We start from the raw sequence: 21,444 nt of genomic DNA, 5'->3' as shown, positions 1-21,444 counted from the left end.
GAAAACTTAAAATCCATTGGGATTTCTTCTTCTAGTGTCAAGGACTCTTCCTATAAGCTCAGTTTTGTCATTTTTTATTTCTGATGTCAATTTTCAACAAGAAAATTAAACGGGACACCAAATTGGAGGGGTATCACTTATTTTAGTCCCCAAGTAGCCTACCAAAGTTGGGAGGGACATGTCTACGAAAAGTATGTGTTCTGTTTTTGGTAAGGGAAATATTTTATGAAGCGAATTGTTTATTCAGATGTGAACGACCAATCCCAAACAGGTATTTCCAAGGTGCGCACAAACAGATGTATATAATCCCGCTCAGCGTAAGCATGTCCTGTTACTGAAACTGACAAACAGGGAGTTAAGCCCTGTGTTTAAGATGCCACATGGCTGTGCTAATTCCTAAATCTTGGTTTAAAGACTTGATTGGAAAAATGAATCAATTAAATAATATTGGGACTCACAAAATAAAGATTTAATGGTTTCAATGGCTGAAGCCCCACTGGCATTTAGCTGTTGCTTGGAAGTAAAATTTTTTGTAGTTGCTTGTATGCATCTGGGAATCAAATCTTGTATGATGTGTGAATAATTTTTTAAAGCTTTATGACAGTTGCTGCTTCATATAAGGCGTTGCTGTGTTAAGATCTGCCTGTTAGGTGAACCAGGGAGGGCGACTTGTATGTGTTTTACTGTTAACCCTAATTAATGGAAATGAAAAATGATATAATAAATTAAGGAACAGCACACTGCACTTTTTTTCTGTCCAGTGCGATTGAACGGTTTGGAACAAGGAATCTGTGTCTCAGCTGCTGGTTAATCAAAATCTGATCACTTGGATACATTGAAACATTCCCTTCCTCTCTGCTCCTGTATTATAAATATAAATGAAAGTAGCTTAAGGAAGGTATGTGTGAAGGCTGTGTACTGTATTGGCTCTGTTTTGGGAAGAGGTCCTGGGCAGATGGGGGAGCTTAGCTGCAAAGTGATTTGCAAAGGATTTGCTAAGTGAGCTTCAGCACAGGGATTTTACTGGCCAGGGAGGGACGCTATAGTTAGGATGACTGAAAAAAGAGGAGATGGCTGGGGAGGAAGGATACCAAAATGATGAAAGCAGCATAGTTTAAATGCTGCCATGTTTGGCGGGGGAGAGGGAAAGATGTTTCCTTTTTAAATTTAACTGCTGGGTGGCTTCCAGGCAACAGATTGGTTCTGTCTCTTGACTTCTCCTTCACCCACGTATACCACAGAGAAGCAAGGACAGGATTTTCCCCTAAATGTTTGTGTACAGTGGGTCTGTGAATCTAGGCAAATACATCATTCATGTTCGTAATGCAGTTATGTTTCTTTGCTATTCAATGCCACAAAGTTTTACAAAAGCTGCTAGAAATGTTTATTCACTTTTTTAATTTCATGAAAAACTTTAAGGGTTTTTTAAACCTTCCCCTGCAGGGAATGCAATGCAAACATTGAAGCACTTTGCTAGTGCAAGAGAGCCAGATAATGAAACTGAACAGACACTGGCTAAAAACAAAACTGAGACAGACCAATCTATTTTCAAAAGGCCAAACTGAAGGAAATGAAAACTACAAATAGAAGAAATAGTGAAAAGGCATATTCTAAAAATGCTTTCAGTGTTAATCATCTATGGTGTTATATCACAAGGGAAATTTGTTTTTAAAGATAACAATTTTAACTTACTTTGTAAAATAAACATAGCACAAAAATTTAGTAATTAAAATATTTAGCTGCATGACTAAAAGTGTCTGGAAGTTAGTCAGGTATTTAAATATGTAAATTAAAATTATAGCCTGTAGTAACATCCAATATTTTAATTGTGAAGACAAATCAAAACATTTAGCATGTTTTGTTTACTAGACACATACATCTGAATCTCATTACAAAACCCACAGCGTCTTTCTGTGTTCAGAGGAAAGGCAGCGTGTCACTTTATTAGACAATTACCTTTTAATTTTAAAATATCAAGTGGACAAGGGAATCTATTTTCTTTCAAAACTGAAACTGGATGTTCTATGCCACCTCTGTAGAGACTCTTCCATTGTTCATACTACTTGAAATATTAATTATGATTAAGTATTAAGTACTAGCTTTACCTCCATTCACTGAAAAAATGCACCATTGTATTCTATAACTATTTCCCAAAGGCTGCAGAATAGTATTGTTGTAAAATGTGCTGGTTTGAGATGTTTCTGAAAGAAACTGTAGTCCTTTTATGTAAGCGGTGTACATAACTATATTAATACTTTGATTGACTCTAGTTAATGCTATTGGACTCTCAGGAGTCCCCTCTTCCAGTTAAGGCACATTTTAATCTGATTTTTGCATGTACAGGATGAGGCCCCAGTCCAACAATCCATTCCACATGGGTTGGACCCTTCTTGATAAAGCAGAAGATTTTGGGGTCTGCATGGATGCCAGGGTCTGCTGTGTATGCCTGTGTGCAGGATCAGGGCCCAAGTTTAAAAACCTTCCCTGGAAGCTCTTGTAGTACTAAAATGACTGCAATTAACTATAGTAAGAAACTCATAGATCAGACCTTTTGAAAACCTGCCTGTGTGCAACTGGACAAACATAGCATTATTGATTTGGCTTGTTCGACTGGCACAGTCCAGGAGAAGAAGAGGTCAAGTAGTTGGATCGCTTATCCAAGATACAGTATTCAGTGCAAAAAAAACCAAAAAATTCAGATTGAGCCAGTGTTCATGTCACACATGCTACTATCTGTCTGTGGTGTCAAGAAACTTGAAGCCATAGGCCAAAAACTTCAAATCGAGGTGCTTAATGTTAGGAGGCTATGCTAGATCCATTGTCGGGCATCTAACTGGAAATGGCCTGATTTTCAGACATGCTGGGCACAGTGGGTAATTTGGCCCTCTAGAAACAATGGGAGACACAGGTGCTTAAAATTAGGCCACTTTTTATTTAGAGTCCTAAATATGGTTTTAAGAGCCTAACTTTAGGCACCCCGGTATGAAAAATGTTGGCGACACTTATTTGATGGGAAGGGAAAGGGATGAACCCCCTTTTTGTGGATCCAAGCCCAGAATATTCCAATGCACTCTGCTCTTAAATCTTTGCTAGGGCAGGTGAAATGGATGTTTTAAGAAACGCAGAATCATTTCTGGAATTCCTTGGTATTTCTTGAAATCCCTCTCCTCAATGTATGTACTCTATGTTCTTGTTTGTTTTTTTTTAATTCAGCCTTTCTTAACCTGTATTAATTTCCATTTTACCCTGTAGTAATACGTAGAAATCCATTTGGAATGGACATCTGTTGTCGGAAGGGGTCAAGAAGCCCGCTCCAGGAACTGTACAATCCCATCCAGGTGAGTGTATCAACTTTGCAGCCCATCCAACAAACACAGCCTATATTTACTTGCAGAGTTTTGGGTTTTTCTTCCCCATAGCATAATCATGTTCATCCTGGGACCTGCACAGCTAAACCACAGCTTGAGCTAAAGGACTAAGTCTCCTAGCGGGAAGCTGTAGCAGAGTTTTGTCCTCTGTAGATCAGGTGACGGTGGGTTACAATGGCACTGCTGTAAGACACATTTGTTTTCGGGTTATAATGTGGATGGACTTCCAGCTAGCCCAGATGGCTTTCCAATCAAAGCTGGTCGCAGGTATGCAGTCCAAACAAGCTGAATATTTTCCAGTGAGACAGATCATGATATCACTGAATGCTACATTATGCCATGATTAGTCCCACTGAAATCATTGAGGCTACTTGTGGGGGAAGGGACTACTCAATGTGAGTAAAGATATCCTGAGTTCTTCTCACTGTGATATCCAGAGCGAAAAAGCATCTCAATTTCAGGTCTCCAATTTCTGCTGCTCCTCACTTAGTCTCCATGTGGGTGCTGAATTGGCTTATTCAAGCACAGCGCTTCCTGTTGGCAACTGAGAGGAAGCGCTGCCATTGAGAGAAAATGGCAGCTGACTTCTAAGCATACAGTATTTATTAGGGTTTAATAGCTGCCTATTTTATATTTATATCCAAGTTAATACATTTTGCAAAACTGAGTTAGCTATTAGGAAAGTGAGGTTAACTCATTAGATTTAACAAGGCAGTAAATGTTTTAAATACTTATTGATTATGAAAAGAATCGCTATACAGTACACAAAATAAGTGCCAAGTGATTTTAATACATTTATAAAATATTGTCAACAATCTAAAGATACAATATCTATTATGCAAAGGAGTAAAGTGCAGGCATCCAATAATCTTGTGTTTATTAGCATTCATTAGTTTCCTAATTAAATCTCAATTCTACAAGTAGCGGAGAACACGAACTTACCAATTTTTGTAATAACACCTGTTACAAGTGATGTACAATCAATGTTGCTAAATGGAAGATGCACTCTCCATAAGAACAAACATGCTGCAAAGGAAAAATAATAAACTCTTGAAAAGCTTTTACAAAAGGGCTGGTGGGGAGAAGAAAGTTTTGTCTATTGTGTCTGGGGTCTGCTGTGCGTCAGTTGAAATCTTCTTGCCATTTAATAGTCCCATTGCCAAAGGTCATCCCGTATGAAAAGAACAGAGGAATACCTCATAAGGTGTTAATCTGATGCCTTGCAAATTTGGTGAACTACAGGTTTTCTAACCTTTTGCAAGCAGTGAACCCAGCTGGCAGCTCTCTTAATGCTCCCCCCTTCTTTTCTATGTCTTGATCAAGTATTCTGTAAAGCGTTAGAATTCCTTCCCAATCTCTCTTGTGGAGGGAGCCTGAAAAGTCAATGTTTGAATAAGTTCAGCATTTCTTGCAGCCGGTGTTGAACTAAGCAGATGACGTTTTTCACACACACAAAATTTCCATCAGTACATTGGCCTCTTCTGTTCTTAGCACATAAAAAAGGCAGAATATTCTGCTGCTTTTTGGACTGGATTTTATGTGCAGCACATGGTTCAAGAGTATTCCAGTGGACACTTTACTGTTAGCATGCAGATGTATATATTTCAGGGAAATGATAACAGCAAGAGACAGTGGGTGGAGGGGGAGATATTAACAACAAGCTGATTTGTGGGTCTCCACTGAAATATTTCTTTTATTTCTTTGAGCTTCCTCCCCCATTAAGTCACAGCTACATTCTTATCCATAAGAAGGGGAAAAAATCTCTCTACTGCCTGGAAGGTAGCAGAATAGGAAGCCAGATTATGGTTTGGAGCAGCAGTTCTCAAGCTGTGGGTCAGAATCCCCCAGGAAGTCCCCCAACCATTGTCAGGGGAGTATGAGCGAACTCTTATCCTTTCTCTCCAGTCCTCCACTGATCAGTGACTTACAACTCAGAAGTCATGATAATTGGAGAAATAGAAAGTTTTGGCCAAGCAGGGCCGGCTCCAGACTCCAGCGCGCCAAGCGCGCGCTTGGGGCGGCGTCCCGCGGGAGGACGGCAGGCGGCTCCAGTGGACCTCCCGCAGACGTGCCTGCGGAGGGGCCGCTGGTCCCGCGGCTTCGGTGGAGCATCCGCAGGCATGCCTGCGGGAAGTCCACCGTAGCCGCGGGACCAGCGACCGCCAGAGCGGCCCGCGCGGCGTGCCGCCCTGCTTGGAGCGGCGAAAATCCTAGAGCCGCCCCTGTGGCCAAGGACAGCAGCACAAACCTCATTCTCTTATGAAAAATGCCACTGGATGTTTAATACTGTCCAGGCATATCATAAAGGATTGCAGGTGTTAAGGGCTCAGCCAAAAGAAGACACGCACATGCACACAAAGCCACAATAATCTGTTTGGTATTCAGTTTAGCTACCTTTGTAAGATGAAGGTCTACAGGTACTTGTCGCTCCAGGGAGTCTGCGCAATTCAAACACCAGACTAAACCGCTGAGAGAGCCCCTGCAGCAATCTGGCTTTGGCTAGATACGGTTGTAATTCTTTCAGTGTATGCAACTTTAAATATTTAGTTTGTCCAGCTGCATGTTTTTATTACAACTGTACGTTCTAATAATCAGAGAAACCCATTGGCTAGTTTGCTGCCTTCACCTACAGAATGCTAAAGTGCAGCTTTCAGAATTTTTCAGCCTACGCATCTGTTAGCTAGTATTGTACCAGGTACTGCTCTCAGAGTTGGCGTGAATGCTGCCATCAATGGAAAAAGAAGCAGGATTGAGCCCTCTGGTAATAAGAGCGATAACGTTACTATTGGGTTTAGTGATATTCCCATAGCTAATACAAATCATGCCATTCTCAAAAAGTTTTCTTGTTATATGTTCGACACAGGGATAGCCTTGTATTTATAAAGCCCGATGGAGATGCATTGATTTACACCAAGTGAGGCCTGTAGTATCTGCTATACAAAAATATACCAGTGTATTTGGTCTGCTCTTTTCCTCCTCCTTTTATGGAGTTGGTAGCAGATGCTGTGTTTTCTGGTGAATCTCTCTGTTTGATAAATTATTGTAAAAATAGTTTTACTTCAGCTTTATCTTGCTGGTTCAAATCCAGAGGGGACCAAACTTTGTTGCTGTTTAATGGATGTCCAGTGGCCTACGCAAACCAAATTTAGAGGTTTCAGTCCCGTGCTCAGTGGATAAGTGCCCTCATCACAAAAGATTGCCACCCCAATGGGCTGTAATTGACATCCTTTGTTAATAGCTTCACAAGAGAAGTGTAAGATTTAATGGATATAGATAGTGAAATTCACCGCTCAGTAGAGGGGCCAGCACAAAGTCCTTGCACCACTTAAGTCCCATTTACTTAAGTGCATGCACAGCCTTGTACTGGACCCACTGCACAATTCCACAGATAGGAACAGGCTTCTTGCCCCTACACATGGTCCCTCTGTGTCAGGTTTGAAGTATAATAAGAGGACCATGTGTAGGAAGTTTGCCCTCCCTATGCTGTATGTATTCTGTGGACAGAGGACTTCCTTTTTTGGGGCTTTCAGTGAGGGACTTTCACATGCACAAGTACCATATTAAGGCAATATAGTCAAACTTTAGATGAATTGACAAAACAGAGTAGACTCATTCTGTCACATAGCTCCAAAGGGAAGAGGGAAAGCATCCAGCATCAGGTGACTAGTGATATTGTATACTCCTGGGGGAATTCTGCACCACTGTGCAATGCAGAATTTGTGCAGAAATTAATGTTCTGTGCAGTGCTGCTGGCCGCCACTAGAGGCTGCTGGACCCGGCAGAGCCCAGCTCATAAATAGAAGACATTGTCCGGGGGAGGGCAATGGAGCTGGAGGGTTCCGGGTAGCTGCAGTTCCTGGAATGTCCTGAAGGAAGGAGGTGGTATCCAGGAAACTCCACATAAGCCTGGGACCCAGCATCAGGCTGTTTCTCCCTCCGGATCCCTGGGCTCTGGGAGGTAGAGGGTGCGAGTGTCTGGGCTGGGGGGCCCCATGGCTGGGCTCTGGGGGGTAGGGTGTTTCTGTGTCTGGCTCTGGTGGCAGGGGGCAAAGAGGCAGAGAAACAGGAACTGGGTTGTCATAGGGGTTTAACTCTCTACTCCTGGGGGAATTTTTTGTGTCTCTCTGTATTGTTACAGACATAGTTGCTGACAGGTATTTTGAAATAAATTACCAAAATAATTGAAACTGGTGTGATTTATTTGACAAATAAAATATACAGAATTTTAAAATATTGTGTGCAGAATTTAATTTTTTGGCACAGAATTCCCCCAAGAGTAAGTTACTGTACTATGAGTGTGCCTGGGCGGGGGCGGAAATGTAGGCGTAACTGAAGAAGGACTAAGAGCCTTGCGTGAATGTGGCAGAAACTCACTTGGTAGCTTGTTCTTTGTATTTCAAACCTCAGGATTTTAAAAACATGGGTAAACAAATATTTGCAAAGCATATTCTTAGAAAAATGCCACATGCCACAGTGTCTTGTAATTACATGACTTTGTACAGCCCCAGTGCTCTAAAAATAACAGTTAATTGTGGATCAGCCCATTCAGCTCAAGTGACTGAAAGTTCAAAATGAACCAACAACATATTTGGGCTTGAGCACATCAGTGGGCGACACTGATCTGTTCAGCCCAGTTAAAAACAGTATTAAATTGTGAGCAATTAATAGCTAAAATGGACAAAATGTTAAATGAGGGGAAAATGTAAGATAGGGCCCATGATCTTGGACTTCTGTGCAGGCAAAATTCATACTGAATTCTAAGGGAGTTTGGCCTGCATATAGTCTCATCCCGCTATCAGGCATTTATTCTTTATTTCTCACCTACAGAGAAAAACACTGGCCTACATAGAGGCTGCAGGATCAGGTCCTAGGATCATAGTTTCCATGTTTCAATTTCTAACCTTAGATCTCCTGACTTTAATTTGTGAATCATGTGTCTAGTTAACCATGGGTCAAACCTTCAGTGATTTTTGTTGTTGTTTTTCTTTTCAAAAGATGAGTCCATCCATTGAAGAGCTGGGCTGCTAGGAGGTTACGTTTTGGTGGGGCCTGAGCTGAGCTTCCCAACCATTAGCCAAAGCTGGTGGAGCTATGCAGCGATCCCAGCGTGGACCCCATACTGCCTTGTGTCCTGACATTTTATTGGACTACCATTAGAGAGTAGCAATTTCTTTTCTTTTTGCTGTTCTTTTTATCACATCCTGCTAAATGGCCCAAAGAACACAAGCTGATGCCTTTGAGATCATACAGTGATTATGCAGCCTCAGTAATGTCAGCCCTCAAGTGTTCCCTTTCTGGAGATGCTACATCATCATCCCTGGATCTGGCTCTCTGCATAGGATCAGTGTATGTCAACCCAGATCAGCCATAGTCCCTTCCATCTGAGTCAATAATTTTCTGTTCTTCTCTGGCCCACCTACCACAAGGTGACTTCATTGACACTCATACCTGTTGCTGGATGGATGATAGCTTCGTGATCTAAGCTTCATTTCTAGAATACCTTGTTGCCCTGGAAGTACGGGTTCAAATCCCAGCAATGTCAATTCAGCTCATCATACTTCTGAGCTAGAGGCATTGGTTACCCTATGTCGCTTACTGTGTGTGGTAGAGTTTTGGATCTTAAAAAGCAGGGTTTGGAATCTGAAGAAAAAAAAAACAACCCCACAAAGTTCTTGGGATATTTGAAAGGTCTCTGGTACTTTTGGTGAGAGGATGGCGTTGTGTCAGTGCCCTCAGCCAAAATTTTTCCTCCCCTCACTTGGTTATGGTGTACTGTGCACATGCTGGCTGCCATGTTCCACCCCAGGGGTAACCGTGTGTCAACTTTTATTGTAAAAGCCCTGAGATTTGGTACTGTGCAATGCAGGAGATTACAGAAGTTCCTCTGTGTGCTAAAAACCAAGAAATTAGGTGCTGAGCATCAATAGGTTCAAAGACAAATTGTTGTAAATGTGCACCTGCATTTGTTGTGTGTAAGCTTTTATATGCCCAGCTTTTTACCAACAGTGCTAGTAAGTAGAATCACAATGTGTGCCCCTAAGAAACAGGATAACCTCTTGCTCCTGTTTTTACCTGCAGATGAGCTCTTGCAAATAATAGTAACTTGGTGAAAGCAGCTCATAATAGCTATTGTTGATAGAGAACATATAAAAATTCAACAAGGGGCAAGAATGGGGAGCTAGTAAAAACAGATACATACTATTCCAAACGCTGGTCGCTTAATCCTGTCGCTACAGACCATCAGGTAAATGATAGCAGTACATCTAATTATCCTATGCTGAAATAGCAGATGTCCACCGATGAAAGAATAATTAATTGATTTACTCGAAGGATGACTCCTTATGCAAATATATTACTTACTGTCATGCTTGCAAGTAGTAGAAAACAGCTGGCTGGCAATGAAATACTACATTAACCTTAGCATAAGCATAACACTAGTGAGAATACTTTATTTTTAATTACGGATTACAAATAAGAGCTCATTTTAGAAGTTAGGGAAATCACTTGGGTGGGTGTATAATGGGGTGGTACTCACCTCTTGCAAACGCCTCCCCTTGGCAGAGCTTGTGTGCCTGCCCTTTCCCTCTGCCTTGCAGTGAGTCTTCAGCAATTCAGCCCCCCATCCGAGTCTCTCTCAGTCTGTATGTGAAATAAAAAGAAAACTCCTTCCGGTGCTACAAGTCCAACAGGGGCCTCTTTCAGCGTCCTCTGTGACATCTCTTTATCTGCAGCCCTATCCCTGGGCTCGCTCTTTTATCAATCCCAACTATACATACAAAATGATGGTAACAGCTAATTTATACCCTATCAAGAAAGAGATCTTGGAGTCATTGTGGATAATTCTCTGAAAACATCTGCTCAAGGGATGTTAGGAACCCTTAAGAAAGTGATAGATAATAAAACTGTAAATATCATAATATTTATAATATAAATTTATAATACCACTATATAAATCCATGGTATGCCCACACCTTGAATATTTCGTGTAGTTCTGGTCACCCCTTCTCAGAAAAGATATGTTAGAATTGGAAAAGATACAGAGAAGGGCAACAAAAATGATTACGGATGTGGAACAGCTTCCATGGGAGGAGAGATTAAAAAGACTGGAACTGTTCATCTTGGAAAAGAGACGACTAAGAGAGGATCTGATACAGGTCTATAAAATCATGAATGGTGTGGAGAAAGTGAATAAGGAAGTGAATACCACAAGAACAGGAATCACCCAGTGAAATTATATAGGCAACAGGTTTAAAACAAACAAAAGGAAATACTTCACACAATGCACAGTCAGCCTGTGGAACTCCTTGCCAGAGGATGTTGTGAAGGCCAAGACACTAACAGAGTTCAAAAAAGAACTAGATAAGTTCATGGAGGATAGGTCCATCAATGGCTATTAGACAAGGTGGTCAGTGATGCAACCCTGTGCTCTGGGTGTCCCTAAGCCTCTGACTGCTAGATGCTGGTATTGATTGACAGGGGATGGATCACTAGATAATTGTGCTGTTCTGTTCATTCCTTCTGAAGCAACTGACATTGGCCACTGTTGGAAGATGGGATACTGGGCTAGATGGACCATTGGTCTGACCCAGTATGGCCGTTCTTGGGTTGATTACATTTGGGACTATTGCAAATGTCCTATACACAAAAGCTGCCAATTGCTGACATGAAGACAAGTGTTTGTCACATACTCCTCAAGAGACTGAGCACATCCTCTCTGCTCTGTAATAAGTGCTCCAGTACTGCCAGCCAAATGGCTGCATCCCAAGCCCATCTCCCCGCTCAGATCTCCTAACTATTCATACTATAACCTCTCCTGGTTTGTTTCTGGCAACATTCTCCATGGTGTCTGGCGAATGAATTGCATTTGTCAATACATCTTCAATTTCTTCTGTATGTTTTGTTAGAGAGCTGCTTTAACTCTATGCTGCCAATTCATATGTCTCATGCAACAAGGAAAAACAATCCTCTCTAACTCCAGGGAGTCTAGCTACAAACTACCTATCCCTAATGGTCTGTAATGTGTCCTAATAGGCCCTATTAAGAAAACAAGGAAAGAAAGACATTCAAAAACTATCTACTGAGACTTGCAATTTGCAGTTATCTAACTAATGTTTTTGCATCTTTAATACCAAAATTCAAGGTTAAAATATCAGTTTTGTCCACAATGTCCAATTTTCTCAATTCCCATTTTTACAGATGGGGCACATCTAATGTGCAACTGCAGGGGCTGAGAGCTGACCTTTCAGAGTAATTGATAGACTTCTTAGCTCTTTCAAACATCAGTTGTCTCAGTAATATAGCCAGCTGTGTCTGACTCAAGCTCTCTACAGTAAATGTGCAGCATTAAATATATGACCACTCCTTTGTAAACACTACAGACACAGCCAAGCTAAAATGTGGTCAGTGACCCCCACAAACTACACGGCTGCAGAAGCTGCTATGCATTTGGCAGTACTCTCATATGGAAATAGGTGGTGTCAGTCTGAGGTGGACTGCATCCAGAAGAATGTCTGTCTGTTTTTCATTGATTTCATTTTAAAACTGCTGAATCACTTTCTCTGAGGAATACATGATTACCTTGCGTCCGATGAAGTGGGTATTCACCCACGAAAGCTTATGCTCCAATACATCTGTTAGTCTATAAGGTGCCACAGGAGTCTTTGTTGATAATTACCTTGTGCTCTGTATTCATCTATCCCCACGTTTCAAAAAAATAGGGACGCTCTGGACAAATTTTATGTACAAGTGCGTGTAAGCGTTTGTTTTTTTGTTTTAAATTTAACAGCGCTTGTGCAAGGGGAATGCCCAGATAGCCAGTTAAGCCATCTTTCCAGAAGCTTGTGCTACTGAAGAGGTGGGAAGTAGCCAAAGTGAGGTGCCAGAAGCTGATCCATGTTACTTAACTGACAGTGTCATTTCAAACACTGTTCCCACTGAAACAAGTTCTACCCAGGTTTCCAGGGTCAACGTGGACCACGTTAGAATCATTTTTATTTGTGAGTTTCAGATCTAGACTCCTAGTGAGCTGAAAAATCTGTTTTAACCGGGTTTTAGCCCATTCCTACTATGTGTGAACCCGATTTAGCAAGATTTTCAAACATGGTTCCTCTGCAAGTGCTGACTGAAATGAAAGGTTCATCTATGTTACAATAGCAACCAGGAAGGCACCTGGTTAGAGTATTATTGTCCCTAACATGCTTAAAACATAGTTCTGTCCCATACTGGGATGGGACCTAATCATGTTTTATCTGTGTCACCAAATTATGGTACAGTGTTGGACAAAATAGGATAGTAGTGGAGTTTAGTGGCATTGTTAAAACAAGATTGTCTCATGTATACTCCAAGGCAGAACCATGTTTTAACTGACGGACAGTCAAGTTGCAACCTTAATTTCCGAACATGGTGATGCATGAAGTATAGCCCAACTTGTCTATTCAGATCATAGAGAGAGGGAGACAGGAATGGAGGGTGAAATCCTCACTCAGGTGAATCAGTGGCAAAACTTCAATGGGGCCAACCTTTCACCCAGAGAATCTAATCAGGATCTCCCATTTGACACATGACAACACTAAAGACTAGTGGGCATTCATTACAGCACTTACTTTGCCTTTCTTTCTCACAGTTCATGACATACTATTGCACTAGAAAATGTTGCAAAGTTTAATTCTGATGCTGAAAAGGTTCCCAGCCCCCCTCCCCCTCATCAGATTATTATAGCCCAGGGGTTCTCAAACTGGGGGTCGGGACCCCTCAGGGGGTCATGAGGTTATTACCTGGGGGAGGGGTCGCAAGCTGTCAGCCTCCACCTCAAACCCCGCTTTACCTCCAGCATTTATAATGGTGTTAAATATATGAAAAAGTGTTTTTAATTTATTAGGGGGGTTGCACTCAGAGGCTTGCTATGTGAAAGGGGTCACCAGTACAAAAGTTTGAGAGCCACTGTTATAGCCAAACCAAAGAGTTGGCAATTTACAATGCTCTGGTGCTCATGTGTTTTTCCAGGCACTAGAAATACACATAGAGGGGTGTTACCTTCCTTCCAATTTTAAATCACCTCTGAGCAACATTCAGACTGCAAAATACTAAAGTCCATCACAGCAAATCAAAAAATTCTGTTGAAGTTTTGGGATGCATTTAAAAAAATACAGTACTACTATTGCAGCCAAATTACATTAAAAGAAAGCATAGTCACACAGCAGATTGGCAAGGACTCTGAAGTTAACTAGCAAATTGATACCTTAGTTTAGATATTTCCCCTCCTTCCTGTAAATGTGGAATGCCACCTTTAGATCATTTTGGACAAGTATCTGGGGATAAGTAAAAGGAAATGGGTGTTAAATCAATTAGATGATAAAAGACAAATACTCAGGCTGCCGTGGGGAATTGACATAAGTTGCTGAAACAATAATTGAATTCTATAGCTGGGAGAAGACTTTTTCATCTATTCAAGTCATGCTTGGCTTTTGCCATGCATATATTTTACTTATGAAACATCAGTTGACATGGTTGTATTTACATAGCAATATAGTTAAATGTCATATTTTGGGATTGAAGCCTTGATGTCAATAGATGGATGGGATGCTAGAGAACAGATGCACAGTGTTAGCTTTCAGCTCATTTTGATACATTAAATATTCATAATAAGTACCGGTGAAGGAGAAAAGAAATGTTTCATTGGACTGGTACATTGAAAGATAAAGCCCTGGAACATTTCCAAAGTATAACATCTTACTTAATGTAAATTGAATGAAGGTCCCTGCGGTGAAGGTGAGATGCAATATTAGTTACTTCTGCAATTGCTGCTTTGCTTTCTTTGGCGGATTGTGTTGCCAGTGACATCACTCTATAAAATAACTAATAATTTACTGTTCTGAGTCATTTCTATAAGCAGAGCATAATTTTATTTTCATTGCTTAGGACCTACAAAAGTCACCCTGTGAACACTTCCATACACTCTCACAGACACTTTTAAACATTCTCTGCAGTGCACACATTTATAGCCAAGGAACAAAACACCTTTCCCCAGGCCACATTTCAAACATGGGCACCCTAATAAGATTGTTTTATCCCATATTTTTGGATGCTCGCATTACCACGTTCCCATGTATGTTACCACGTTCCATGTATGTTACCAGTGTGAGAACCCAAATGCAGGATGGAGAGACCCTATCAAACACCTGCCTTTGACACATGTCACCACACTGTGTGTAAAAGATAAATGGCTTGTACATGCAGATGTGTGTCTCTGTGCATTAATGCATATGAATATTTCAGGTGGCATTCTCAAGGGTAAATAATATCCTAATAAGCCACAACAGGGTTTGCACTAATAGACTGTTGGTGCACGTGGAGGAGCAAGGCCAAGTTACCTCAGATGCACACAAATAACCTGCTAGTGCCCAGCGAAGTACTTAAGCAAATGCTTAACGCTAAGCATGGGAGTATTCCCGCTGATTTCAATGTAGCTATACTGAGCTACACCAGCGGAGGGCTAGACTGTAGTGATTATAGTATGGTGAGTTAAAAGAGGCAAGAAGGCCGCAGATGATTGTTGACTAGGCAGCTTTGTGGAGAGGGGACAGTTTAAAATGGTCACTTTTTCCTTCTGGCCCCTGCTTCTCTTTCCCCCAACTCTGAAGGCTGCCTCTGTTATCTCCTCCAACCCCTAACTTTTTTTTCCTCAAACCATTTAGCTTACTAGGAGTATATATTTTTTTCCTGCTAATAATGTGTTTACAGGTGGAACATCATCAAAAAACTTAAGCAGCCAATGAGAGAGTGACTTTTGACAATGTCAAATGAAATAGGGGAAGGAGGGGATTGTCCCTCTCTAATGTGATGGTCTTGGGTTTTTTAAATCCACCAGTGCAAGAACAAACAGGACACAACATTTTTATTGTATCCGCTGCATAAATAGAGCTGTGCACCATACTTCCCTTCTACCCCACCCTTTGTCCCCTGTTCTTTTCCTGTGGCTTGTGGGAAATGATGTTGGTTTTACTGGGAATATAGCAAAAATTATGTTGAGAACTTAACTATAGTTTGACCCTCTGTGACATACCAGGATTATATTTCAGACTAGTGGAGGGCTGTGTCACCCCTGCCCTGTGACCTTGTGGTGCTTTCCAGTGCCTTGCTGTATCAGCGCCCAGCTGAGCTGCTCACAAACAGCCTTCCAGCAGACAAGCCACACCCTGAGAGTCTGTGTGTAACTGCAGCCTGACAGCTATCCCTGGCTCTCACCAGCCTTGGCTATACTGCAGGGTGACCTCAACACCCCCCTAATCGTGGATTTCCCCCTAGAAATGTAGGTCCTGTACTGGCTCTCTTCTACAGTACAAATATATTAAGTCTGTTATTTCTTTAAGGGACTAATATGCCATTTTATTATCTTAATTAGTTACTTGGACACTTCAATTTAAACACCCTGGATTAAATAAAACACTAAAGCAAGTTTATTAATTACAAAGAGATTACTTTATACTCACTTAAAAGCTATGAGGCATAAAAGTTGGAAATGGTTACCAGAAAAATAAAGATGAAAACATTTACTAGGATCTGCTTAAGAAACTATCTTAGTTACAAAGCAAACATTCTCACCACATGCTCCAGCAGCTTACTGACCAAACTCTCAGGTCAGGACAACCCCCTGTCCCCCAAGTCAAATGGTTGTTTCCTTTTGTCTTCTCAGCTGTGGAGAATGAGGTGGGCAGAGAGAGAGTGAGAGGGGAGCCTTGAGGTGTTTGTCTCTCTTTTTTTATAGGTTCAGTCATCCTCTTGAAAAACATTTCCAGCTGAGACCCAGGAGACAAAGAATCAATGTAGAAGGATGTTCCCTGGTGGGGAGAGCGGGGGAGGGTCACCTGTTTGAACTTCCTTTGTTTTCCCTCCCTGCTTGATGACTCTGTTTACTGCTTAAATGCAAATTAAGGCAAGCACATATTTTTTCCTTTGTTTAGGATAAACCTGACTTCTGCCTGGGCAGGGCTGTGGGGTTTGGAACATGCGTTGTTAACATCATACAAGGGAATCTTATAACTTTGCATACAATATTGCCACACATATTTTATCAGGACAATACCGACTAGCAAATTGAGTTTATTGTACAAACATTATTACTATCGTGTGCAGGGGGTGAATACAGGGGTGTATTCCATCATACCTGCCTTTCCGTAAATTTAGTGGAATTTGAAAAATGACCTGTATACAATTTGTGACTTTGCTGCACATTTTGGAATTTGCTGTTGAACACTCAGTTTTGCGAGCCGAGATGTATGCACATTAGAGAACACAACACAGGTTCTGTATGCAGCCCTCTGATAGCCACACAGTCCCACATTTGCAGACATATACATGAGTTTGTGCATAGAACTTGGTATTTATGGGCCTGATCCAAAACCCACTAAAGTCAATGGGACACCAATGGGCTTTGGATCAGGCCCTTATGTGTAAGTACCAGAAAAGGGAAAATGACTGCAATTACTGCATGGGCAAATGCAAGTTTTTTCCTGTATTACTGAAGCTACGTTGAGCTTGTGTAGTGCATTTTATTTAAGGAAATCAAATGGGTTTAGACTTGTTAATGAGCTGAGAATCAGACCACCACTGTGTGGTAGATCATTATTATCATCCTCATTTTGCAGATGAGGTGAATGAGGCAGAGAGGCCCCTGCACAAGGTCCTTCACACTGCCTTACCCTTCTGCATCAGCCTTAATAAGCCAGCTTGGAGGGGGACATTGGGTAGGTTTATAGATGGGCTTTTGGCTCTGTGCTTATGTGAATCCAGTAGCCCAAACTCGTATGTTTATGTGGGAGAGAGGCTTCAGGCTACAGAACTGTTGTCTGTCACATGTGTTGAGGGGGTAAATTCTACCCTGAACTTGGCTTAGTCATCGAGGCAAAGTCCAATGACATGGTCTTTCTCTTAGGATGGGTGAATTTCACCTAGAGAGAGTCTTACCCAAAGTCAAACAGGGAAGCTTGTGGCAGAATTGTGAATAAACTCCAGGACACTTGACTCTCAGACCTGTTCTTTCCCCACAAACCCATCTTTCCTTCTTTTTATATTTGCTGGGTGTGCTCACAATTTTGCGGGCACTCTGCTTGTGCCCTGTTTTGACAATCATAGTGTCCAGGAATGACAGTGCCACTTTAATTTGGGCTATTTGTGTCAGTAAGGAGAAAAAATATTGATGTTAAAGAAAAAAAAATTACCTTCTTACTGAAGCATAAATGATCTTGAAACAAAATACACAGGCTAAAAAGACCTGAATCCTTAGTCAGGTTTAATTAATTATTTATTCCTACTTCTCCTGACAGTATCAATGTAATTAAATTTGTGGCTGAAGAAGTGATAAGATAGAAGGTATCTTCTGTTAAGATACTGAATCTCTCTAAACAGCCAGTGGCAAAATACTGTCATTTGTTATTAGGAACTAGCCTACTGATGTGCAACTTCAAATTCTATCTTTTGCTAACAAGCTGATGCGACACAAAAAATAAGGCAATAAAAATCCATATATGCATACAGCTGTTTGAATACAAAAATGCAGATCTTAACCAAACCCAAAAGAAACTCACTAAGGTCTTGGAGAGTTGTCTGTTCAGGAGCTATGTTTTACAATTGTGTTGAATAGCAACTCTAGACTAGTCGGGTCCTGCAGGACACACCGTATAGCTCCATATTTATGTGACTAATCAAGCGAGAGTGATCATTGTGCAAGGCATTTGCAAGGGATTGATGACTGGTTTGGAGGAGTAGACAGCTTGAGGTGCTACTGAGGGTCATTAAACTCAGTCAGTCACTCCTCCCCAGAAAGTGCCCTGTATGTCAGTCAGTCATTGCTATTTTAAAAGCATGTTTAATTTATTTAAATTTATTTATAATGTATTTAAATTACCATCTTTTAGCATGATGGGAATCAAAGAAAAACAAACAAACAAAAACTTGTGGCTATAGCATGCTTGTGACAGCAGATTCTAAGACCTAAAGAGGCCTCAACTGCTTGGGCTTTGCGGAGGATGGTGAGAGTATATTCCATTATTATCCCTTTAAATAGTTTGTGAGCACTGCAGTGATGCTCACTGTGTCCTGTGTTGTAGAAATCACCAGAAATGGATGGAGCAGCAGGATGTATGGAGCTAGGCCTGGCATGTTTGTGTGTATCTTTAGGAACCAGTTATTGGGATCCAACTGTGCCTACATGGTTTCTTGCTATTATTTTTGTTGTGTAAAGAGGCCAAAAGATCAAACAATTGCCAATGAGGATGGGATCCTAAATCAGGAATGTAGTGGAATACAGAGTGACTGGAGAGGACAAGCGAAACTAAAAGAAATTTGCAGCCCCTGGGACTGTCAGTAAACTGCTCATTTAGGAAAAATTATAAATGTATTACTATCAATACTACCAGCACTAAAGGTGCAGAATGTTTCAAATTACATCTGAGAGCTGATTAATGACTTTCCTCTGGATAATGTCTCAGAGGCATCACAAAAATATCTGGAACAGTCTGTACTTCCTGGCAGCTTCAACAGCATAGAACAGTGAGCGTCACTAGATGGCTCACAAACTATTTAAAGGGATACTACCCTGTTCCTCATACACTACACTACTTGAAGGTTTTCACTGTGAGGCACGAAGGCTAAATTATATTCTGGCAAAGGTATAGGTCATTGGGTCTGATCCAAAGCCCTATGAAAGTCAGTGGAGTCTTTCTGCTGAGTTTAGTGGATGCTGGGTCAGGTCCTTCATGCCTTATGCAATAGGAGCTTGATGCAAAGGCCATTGAAGTCAGTGGAAAGATTCCTATTGATTCAAATGGGTTTTGCGCTCAAAGTGATCAGAGCTGAGGAAGTGTTCTATTTGTGTAGTTAGTATTTATAATGTAATAATGGCTGCTGCATTGATCCTTAAGAACTAATGGGCATTCACTCAGGTTTAGTCATATGTAATGTAATCTAAATCCTTTAGTATGGAAATGTTAATGATTTAATTGACTCACAATGATGGTGGTAATAATAATAAAAGCATTTTTAGCAGAGCAGTGTGGTTATGCATCTTATTATTAATTATGGCTGTTGTCAGTCATTGATATTACCAGAACTGTTACTGTGAATAAGTAAGGACTTGTCTACATTATCCACTGGATCGACGGGCAGAGATTGATCCAGTGGGGGTCGATTTATCGCATCTAGTCTAGATGCGATAAATCGACCGCCAAGCGCTCTCCCGTCGACTCTGGTACTCCACCAGGGTGAGAGGCACAGACGGAATCGATGGGAGAGCGTCAGCCATTGGTTTACCACAGTGAAGACACCGCGGTAAGTAGATCTAAGTATGTTGACTTCAGCTACATTATGAAGTTGCGTAACTTAAATTGATTCCCCTCTCCCACCCCCAGTGTACACCAGGCCTAAGTGTAAGCCTCATCTTAAGGGTTTATAGAGAAAATTAATTAATCTCCTTCCTTAGCGGTTTTTAAGGTCAGGCTTGACAAAGCCCTGGCCAGGATGATTTAGTTGGGAATTAAGTCCTGCTTTGAGCGGAGTGTTGAACTAGATGACCTCCTGAGGTCCCTTCCAACCCTATGATTTTATGAATTGAATGAACACATAAATGGCACAATGAGGTGAAGAGAGAAAACAATTGTTCTTAATTGTGTCAAGAGGTTTTAAAAATATTTCAGCTCAGATATTATTGCATGGGATTGGGTTCCGCAAATGGCAATTTAGATGAACTGAATGGTGAGATTCTAATGCTGGTTTTGCCTCTGAGTCATTCTGTGGTCTTTATCAAGTCACTTCACCTGTGTCCGTTTCCCCATATGTAAAATGAGGATAATACTATTTACCCACCTGCCTCCCATGGGAGCAGTGAAGTTTTAATTAGTTAATGTCTGCACAGTGCTTTGAACTTAGAAAGCACTATAAAAAGTGTAAGTATAATTAGGGTTCTGGGTGTAAAGTGCCTATGTACCCAAACTCAACAGTTGGCTGCCCTCTGGATGTGTCTAGGTACCTTACTTGTCTGAGTCAAGGCCAAACATGCGGGACTTTTTGTCATGAATAAATGTCAAGAGGTGCCTTCTGTTAGGACACATAATGATGTCATAGCACCAACCAATCAGTATCTGAAGAGGCTGCGATAAATGTTATTCTAAGTAACATTCTGAGGTGGGCAAAATTAATCTTGTGATTATTAAAGACTTGGACACCACAGATTTGGATAGCTAAAGGAATACACTCAACCTACCTACAGGTTTTGTACCATTTGTGTGTCCAGACTGGAAAATATCGACAAGTTGGACACTCTTGAATGAAATCTGGCAGCCTCTACTCAACTTGTGCTAACATAGATAAGTTGATGTAAAGCAATATGAAGTTACTAAAATAAATAGGTTTTTGAATGTATTCATCTACCATTTGATTTTTGTTATCCCCTTTAGTTAAAATGTCTAGTTCTAATGTCAAAAGCAATGCTGTAATATATGCACAAAAATGTGTGTTAACAAGGCCTAACAGAGTATGTATCTCCTGCTGGGTATACAAGCTGGCGTTGTTCCTGTATTGCTCCAGCAATCCAGCTTTGAGCTGGAGAAATACTTCTGGAAAGAGAGAGTAATTGTCTCATTTTAAAATTAAGTGGCTAATTGGTATGTATTCATTTGGTATGAAGTGCAATAATGTTAATCACCATAAATGAATGGTTCATTAATGTGGATGTAATACGTTCTCTATTAAAACTTGCTAATTAATGTATGTGGTGTTCTTTGTGAGGTTAAGAGTCTGCTGTTCATACTGAGATACTGTTAAGCAAAATGTGGAAATGTCTGGTGCTGTGAGATTATAGATTAGAGTACTAATGGCTAAGGCCCTGAGTCAGGAAAACAGCCTTTAATTTTAAATGCGCAAGTGCTCTCCTGAACTGGAGCCCAAAAGACTGCCCTGTTCATGTTTATCTTGCATGGAGATTTGTGATTTCGGTGGCCACAGAGGATAATCTTGGTGGAGGAAAAGTAGTTTACCTCATGAGGACAGACTTTTAGGCACTGATTTTTCAGAGGGATGTCCGATA

At 41.0% G+C, this 21,444-nt stretch overlaps 1 protein-coding gene across 11 annotated transcripts in view; it reads left to right on the top strand.

Annotated features, from left to right (window-relative positions):
• The window catches only part of CHST11 (carbohydrate sulfotransferase 11), a 290,174-nt gene that overhangs the window by 144,275 nt on the left and 124,455 nt on the right, over positions 1–21,444 (top strand). For all 11 annotated transcript variants that reach the window (XM_044987540.1, XM_044987562.1, XM_044987578.1 and 8 more), the window contains one exon: positions 3,253–3,338. In XM_044987540.1, coding sequence (XP_044843475.1) covers positions 3,253–3,338 — 86 coding nt within the window. The remainder of the gene's footprint in view (positions 1–3,252; positions 3,339–21,444) is intronic.

Source organism: Mauremys mutica, chromosome 1 (genome assembly GCF_020497125.1).
Source record: "Mauremys mutica isolate MM-2020 ecotype Southern chromosome 1, ASM2049712v1, whole genome shotgun sequence".
In the NCBI taxonomy this organism is placed as follows: domain Eukaryota; kingdom Metazoa; phylum Chordata; order Testudines; family Geoemydidae; genus Mauremys; species Mauremys mutica.
The sequence above is the reverse complement of the archived record's forward strand: the minus strand, read 5'-3'. Positions and strand labels throughout refer to the sequence as shown.